Source organism: Montipora foliosa, chromosome 4, assembly GCF_036669935.1.
Source record: "Montipora foliosa isolate CH-2021 chromosome 4, ASM3666993v2, whole genome shotgun sequence".
Lineage (NCBI taxonomy): Eukaryota > Metazoa > Cnidaria > Anthozoa > Scleractinia > Acroporidae > Montipora > Montipora foliosa.
Genome location: NC_090872.1, coordinates 31,560,675 through 31,568,174, shown reverse-complemented (window position 1 = coordinate 31,568,174; position 7,500 = coordinate 31,560,675). Strand labels below are relative to the sequence as shown.

At 40.4% G+C, this 7,500-nt stretch overlaps 1 protein-coding gene across 1 annotated transcript in view; it reads right to left on the bottom strand.

Moving 5' to 3' along the window:
- LOC137999178 (gem-associated protein 5-like) overlaps positions 1-7,103 on the bottom strand; it is an 11,325-nt gene extending 4,222 nt beyond the window's left edge. Inside the window, exons 1-8 of the mRNA XM_068845022.1 lie at positions 6,987-7,103; positions 6,530-6,677; positions 5,925-6,044; positions 5,528-5,612; positions 5,102-5,227; positions 2,098-2,254; positions 1,449-1,645; positions 1-880 (exon numbers count right to left, since the gene is read on the bottom strand). The exon at positions 1-880 is cut by the window's left edge and continues 200 nt beyond it. Coding sequence (XP_068701123.1) covers positions 1-880; positions 1,449-1,645; positions 2,098-2,254; positions 5,102-5,227; positions 5,528-5,612; positions 5,925-6,044; positions 6,530-6,677; positions 6,987-7,041 — 1,768 coding nt within the window. The 5' untranslated portion in view covers positions 7,042-7,103. The remainder of the gene's footprint in view (positions 881-1,448; positions 1,646-2,097; positions 2,255-5,101; positions 5,228-5,527; positions 5,613-5,924; positions 6,045-6,529; positions 6,678-6,986) is intronic.
- Positions 7,104-7,500: the final 397 nt, after the last annotated feature.

Below are 7,500 nucleotides of genomic sequence, written 5' to 3'. Positions count from 1 at the left end.
AACCCTGTACATCTGCCTCTTCGTGGCCCTCATCACCATTCTCTGTCGGTTTCACTGCACTGTTGACGCTAAATGTCCCATTTGTAAGTTCACATTCACTGCAGTTCGCAGTTACGCCCACTGGTTGAACCATTTGCTCTCTTATTTTACTTTTCTTTTTCTTCCAACTTAAAGATTTTCCTGTCACAAATTGCCGAGATCTCATCAACAACATCGCCTTTCTTATTTCAGTGAGCAATGAACGAAGATTACAAAGTCTGGCGTGACGATCTGAAAGCAAAAGACCGCTGAATTTCTGCAAAGTCGACATCAAATCCTCTTTACGACCACTGTCACTTTTCCTGGACGAGAAAAGTTCCTTCTCAGCACAGGTTATGACTTCGTTATGTTCATCACTTTCGAAAATAATTGCCGCCGCGACTTCGTGTTCGCTCTTAAGTTCGTTAGAGTCGGAAAACTTGTGGTTATCTAAAGAGTACTCAGGTTCGCAGAGACAACTGTTGTCGTCTTCTCCAAAGGATTTATCCGAGTCACTAAGGAAAGCTGTAATTGCCTTTGGAAACCGATACCATAATTCTATAATGAGCGCTTTGGCATAATAAGCATCGAAATGACGAAAGAGTTGCTCTTGCATTTCCCTTGTCGTTGCCCTATCGGATGTGGTTAAACCACATAATTCATGGCTTAGGCTCAGCAGGTTGTTCAGAGATCTAAGCCCATTTGGCAGCAGCATGAAGCAAAGCTGTCGTTGCAAGGCGAACAAACACTTTTTGCTGCAACTGGACAGAGCCTGCAACCAGTACTGGCAAGCGGTGTAGAGATCACCAATAAGCGCCCCCAGCAGTCCAAGAGTTATCTCAATGGAGAGTTCGGATAAACTCTGGAAAAAGATGGAATGCAGGATTAGTCGGGCAAGACGTATTCTGAGAGACACAAGTCGCACAAAGGGACTTCAAGGGAGCGATGAAACAAATACAGTCAATATTAAGAGGCTGTTTTAAATTACGTGACTGACAGCCATATTGGTTTTTGACTCTGAAGAAGAAACTCTTGCAAAAAAAGAGTTAAAAATCACGTGGCTGGCAGCCATATTGGTTTTTCCCGCCAAATAAAGTTTGCCAAAGAATAGAGTTAAATTTGCTAGACGAATAATTTGGGTCAACGAAGATAACGCCGTTTTTTCCCTGAAGGATACCAACATGGCTGCCAGACCTACTATGAAGAGAGGGCTTCAATTTGTTTACCCTGGAGGGGTCCAAATGTTGCATTTGATCAGCTATCGCCCACCCCCTCAGTAACTTTTATTCTCTCCCCAACGTTCCTCTGCTTACTAAAGAAATGTTTGAAAATCAAGATGGCGGCCAAATAATTTATACAAGAAGTACACTTACTTCCTTATGGTCAATTTCGCCTTCAACGTACGCTAAACAAAATGCAGTTCACATTACCTCGGAGATAGTCCCTGTTCCAAAGGAGATAGTCTCGTAATGTGCCTTAAGTGTATTGAACAATGGGAGTGTTGAATGCGGTTGGAATACGCCACAGTCATACCATGCTTGTACAATGGATGCAATGAACCATTTTCCAGGTTTGCTATTGGCTATCCAAGGTGATTCGTAAGGCGTGTCCACGTGCAGGTACTTCCCTGAAAGGAATGGATGATTAGTAACTCGATGAACTCTAGCTATGGTTAAATGAAGCAGGGGAGTGGATAATGGACAGAGGGATGGGAGATTTAGTGAAAGAAGAAGTAGACAAGGAAACAAGTGATTTGAACGGAGAGGTAAACGGAATCATTTGTGAGGAGTACACTGCGGGTAAAGTCTACGAACGAGGAGGGGGCAAGAAGAGAGCGGAAGAGAGGGGAGGGCGGTGAACATTGCAAGCAAAGAACGAGATTTAGGTTGAAGTAATGAGGAAGATATTATGGAAAGGGCAAATTAGGGCAAACACGTTTTCGAACCGAAACAAAAAGAACGTTAAGAAAGTACGAGGACAAGGACAACGGCAAAAAATGAAAAGTTCTAGCTTGCTTACACCGAACGTGAACAAAATAGTTTCGGTCGCGAAATTTTTTGTTTTGAGGCGACAACTCACCCAATTGCACCGGTTCCCTGGTACCAAGGTTGGTCAGTTGGAGAAACGAACTTATCTTGGTTCGCGCAGCGTCGTGAAAGAAGGCGTCGGTGATGATTTGTTCCTCAGCCAGTGTGACGATCAACAGTTCATGCACGCAAACATTTAAAAGGTGCGCCTGAAAAGAAAAAAGAAAAATGCCAGCACCAAATAAGCCGGACTACTGGTAAGGGCTTCATTTTGAACAGAAAACAAATTCTTCGACGATGACGTTGTATTGTGATTAGGCCCTTCTAACTCTCTCATCATGGACAGTTTGAAAGTACGTAAAGCAGTTTTTGATCGAGTGTCACAAGAGCTTCCGTACGCTTTCCGATTGGCTAAAAAATCTCGCGCATTCTCATCCAATCTAAGGCAAGAACGAAACCGATTGTGATTAGCTCGTGCTTCATTGTCAGTTTAATAAATGTAACCAAAAGGTCGAGACAGCAGAAAGCAAATCGTTATGTTTAAGAAAGTTACGAATTTTTTTAATTTCGAAACATGTTTCGATGTTACAAACATCATCGTCAGTTACAGAATATTTGAAAAACCGTTAGGACTATATAACAACTAAGCGAAACATGCATAATTAAATGTGATTAAGTGACAAGAACTACATATTTGAGTGAGTTACAGAGTGTTAGAAAGAATGTAGAGCCTAAAGCGTAAGTGTCAGGTTGACGTGATGAACTTGTTGGTTTAAATTAGGCTTTTCTCAATTAATATGCATAGCCTCCTGAAATTTAGTGGGGGCGGAATCAAGGATTTCAAAACAATCCGCAGAGCAAGATTGACGACAACGTTCTGAGCTTAATAAATGTTTGAAGATGTGTGAGGACTTGTCTGAAGAGAGATGTTCACGGACGCGTGTGGAAAAATGACGACCAGTTACACTTACGCTTTAGGCTTTACAATCTTTCAAATATGTATTTCTTGTCACTTAATCAAATTTAATTATGCATGTTTCGCCTAGTTGTTATAAATTATAGTCAACGGTTTTTCAAATATTCTGTAACTGACGATGATGTTTGTAACATCGAAACATGTCTTCGAAATTAAAAAAATGTCGTAACTCTCTTAAAGATAACGATTTAATAAACGTCAATTTATAATGGTAATTGAACTGAGTGGAGTGCAATTTGGTCTGAAATCATACGTGTGATTTCAAAATTGAATGAGTTCGATTTGAAATCACAAGTATGATTTCAGACCAAAATTGCACGACACTAAGTTCAATTAACACTTTATTACATCCATTTAGAAATCACACAATTATAATTTATTATTGTTTAATCGCTAAAATACAGGATTTTAGTCAGTACCAATATTTTAGTGAACCAGTTGAGAGCCAATCAAATTGCAAGGATCACCAGTGATTTCTAAATGGATGTAATAAAAATTAACCAAGTGTACATTTATATTTCAATATCATGTTTTAAGGTCATGTGAAATACAGTCTTGTCTTGTCTGCATTTACACGATTTGCGCTTAAGGTGGCCGAACACAGTTTTCACCCGATTACCAGTTTTTACTGCCGACTCAGTTGTCCTCCTTCAAGTTTTGAACCACTTTAAAATAGTATTGCAATGACAAAACTGGAAATTTGTCAATGGGAGCGTGGAAGCGTGCACGCGTTTCTCTCTCTCGTGTTTGCGCGAGCTGAAGAACAGTCAAATGCGCACATGATCGAAAACTGAGACTGAAAATATTTGTTCGCATTCATCGGAAACACGCCTATTTCTCACTAACCAGTCGATACAATTTCAAGAAATTTGGCCAAAGAGAATAGCAGAAACCAACGCAGTGGTCTATCACAAAGATATTGGAATTTAACAGAGGAAATTTGAATTACGAATATAACCTGAAAACGCAAAACAGTGAATTAAAAAAAAATTCTTCCATCACAATTCTACCGGACCAGTGTTAACTTAAGTACTTTTTTGAATTCATCATAGGTAAAGGTTGAAAGAAATCTAACAACTTAATATAAATTGTCAAAAAGCTAGTTTTTAGCTTTCAGTTTACTCAGCTGTGTTTCCATGGAAACGAGGCACAGCTCCTTTAACATAACGAAACAGAAACCTCTGTGGTTAAACCTTTTCCCTGGCCAATTTTGAGTGCCCAGACATCAACCGCTTGGACGTAATTGAAAATAGAACTTTGGATTCTTAAAACTGTATTCGGCCACCTTAATCCGCGCATTTGATTGTCTGCTGTCTGCTGCCATAGGAGCATAGGCAAGATAATTTTCTCTGGATTGAAGTGCAGTTTGATCTAAGCGTCATCAAACGTCGCGGACGTGGTTTTTGAAACAGCTTTTCTTTAACAGTTTAAAAATTATGCGTATTAGAATCTTCTGCACAATGAACCTGATCCCGAGATGACTTCATGCATACTTGACTTACTACCATGCGGTTACAAGCGTGATTAAGTGCAAACGTTTTTGGGTCGCTTAGCAACGCTGGCCAGAGCAGTAGTTTCCTTAAAACAAGAGCAAAGGAGGTTCTTTTGACTGGAAATCAAGGACATTGGTGCGTCGCTATTTACACTCTTGTTCGCTTAAAGGGGCTATGTCACGCTATGTTAGGGTGTTTAGGTGATATCTTTAGTTAATCACGAGTTTAAAACTGGAAAATGGTAATGTGGAATGCCTTTACTGATAAAATTACCGTTACATCACAAACAAGATGATTCTGAGCAAAAACGACCTTTATCCAGGCGATTTGCCACAAACTTGAAAAACGTCTGGCCGACCTTTTCAAGATTACCCAAATGCAATCCGTCTCAATCTTGTCCATTTGCGTCCATCCGCGCTTCTCTTTCCTTTTGGTGTATTTCTCTATGTTGTTCAACAGTCCAAAGTGGTTATTGCAATGTTTCATTCTACTTTTTGGGCATTTTGGGTGTCATGAAATTACATCATCATCTTGCGTGACATAGCCCCTTTAAGTATCCGTGCTTTCTATGACATACACGAAATTACCTCAACTCCAGGGCAGCTAGTCAAAATTTCCTGCGCGTCTTTCCAGTTTAGAGCGATTAGACAGGATTGCGTAAGGCGCAGGCTTAATGAAATGGCCAGTTCAGTCTCACCACTGAGCAAAGAAACCTGAACAAAATTGAACACCAATGATTAATAGGAAATCTGCCCACTAGTTCCCTTAACCGACGTCCTAAGACCCACAAAATAGGAAGCTATTCTCCTTTAAAATCTTAAGATATTAAAAAAGCAAAGGCCCTGCATATAATTTTAGGCAAATTACATTATAAAATTCTAACCGAGGGTAAAAACAAAGTTTTAGTCACAACCCTCGGTTTAAATCACAAACCAAATAAAAAAACAGACGGTCGGCGATTTTACAGTTTACCGACGGTCCCGACCGTCCCGTCCAAGAAGTTGAAACAATACCTGAAATGCTGTCTTGAGTGAAGGCTGATCCCCTCGGCGAACCAAGACTCGCACAGCGTCGGCTGATGACTTAACTGCCAAGTAACTAATTGAGGAAAATGGAACTCTCATGATCGAGTTACTGAGGCTACCGAAGCATGAACTATGAACTAATACATTGTGGGAAAGGCGATCGACTCGATTGGAAGCTGAAAAGAAATGCTTTCCACAACCCACCATTTTGTAAACCCACCTCCAAGGGTTGGTTTACAAAATAAAATGAGACAATGAAAGACCCTAGCTCTGGAATAATACAGGTACAGCCTAAGAAAACCAATAAAATTAAAGTGTTTTTTTTAGGTGTAGATAAGTCAAATCTCAGGGAAACTAAAGTGGTTTGTAAACAGGGAAGACATACCATTTGGCTGCTTGCTCAAATGAATTTTCCGTCTCTAGTTTCCTAGCCCATGCGCTATAAAGATCGAAAAGGACTGGGTCTAGCGGTGAGAGTCGCACCTTGGCCAATGCAATGGCCTCTCTGAAAACAGAAGAGAAGTTGTTGAGTGAAGATAAATAAACAGACGAACTGCCTAATAAGGCCCTAGATCAACTGGTCTTGTTTGGGGTTGCCACGGGTTTGAATCGATCCATTTCCCGTTGGTCCCAAATCAAAGCCTATGTCGCTTTTTGTATAGCTAACAGATCCTCTTTCAGCTGCCAGTTGTTCCTTTCAATAAAAATGCTTACCATTGACAAACAGTACACAACGACTTGCAGCTTTTAAAAGGAAACCTTCAAAAAAACTGAAGTTAAGTATATTCTTGTTTCTTGGACTAAATAACGTGCATCTAACTTACAAAAAGACAAAACAGAAACTCAGTATTTAAAGGTAGCGTTACACTCCTTCTCTTTCAAGCTACCGACACCTCAAGCATTGGTCTTCCAACACTGACATAACACGTCTACTCCTTTAGAGAATGAAGACAGTAGAGCGACAGCGAAGGCGACCAACATCTTTGCTACCTGTACATCCCCTGTTTCCTGAACACGTCAATAGCTTTGTATGTGTCGTGACAGGCCAGGTAATACAGCACTGCACGCTGATAAGATCCTTGCGATTCTAACTGGTCAGCAAATGCTCGCGTTGTTGCCATCCAAACGTTACGTCCAGCTAAGACAAAAAACAACCAGAAATTATAGCAGCTGTTATTGTTTATTGCTACTGTAGCTGCGTGAGGATTTTCGGCAGTTTGTCGTATCTACGCTTGTAATAGTCCACAGAACAATGATTTTAGTTTTCCCTCTAGAAAACACCGAACACTCACAGAAGGGGTAATCCAACGAAACAACGAGGGAGAGCGCGGTGACACCCACCCAGTCAAATGAATGGGAGGCGCGTACTCTAACAGTTAGCATCGAACGTAGCTAAATTATACTAAAAAGAGACAGTAGAACCACTGGCATCTTAAAATTGAGTTACCAAGTGGACTCAGAGCTACAAGCCAGTCGGTTAGTTGTTTGCTGGTAGTTGCCATTTCCAGTGCACGGCCAAGTTTCCTTTCCAGATTTCCAGCTGAAGTCGGTAGTCGAGGTTGCCATTCTCCTTGTGATGCTGTCCTGAAAAGGGGCAAAATAGACAATCTCGTATCTTCTCCACGTTTACCATTATCGTTAATTTTAAAACACTATGTCGAGACTCAAGGTGGAAGGACACGAATAAAACAATGAGCAGCTGATTTGTAGCAACGATTTCTTTCCGTTTCACAACTGAATGAAGAGATCAAGCGAACGATCTCTTGATTTGCTTGTTTAAAAAAAATTACACTTTTAACACAAAATATTACTGTTAAAGAGCGATTAGGCCAAAGCTAAAGGAAAAAACATCCCTATTAAAATTCCTGCGTTGTTAATTCGTTAATTTTGAACAAATTATAGATTCATTGAGAGCTGCCGAATGCGTTAAAATATGTAATGTGCACGAAGCCTGAGTTGAG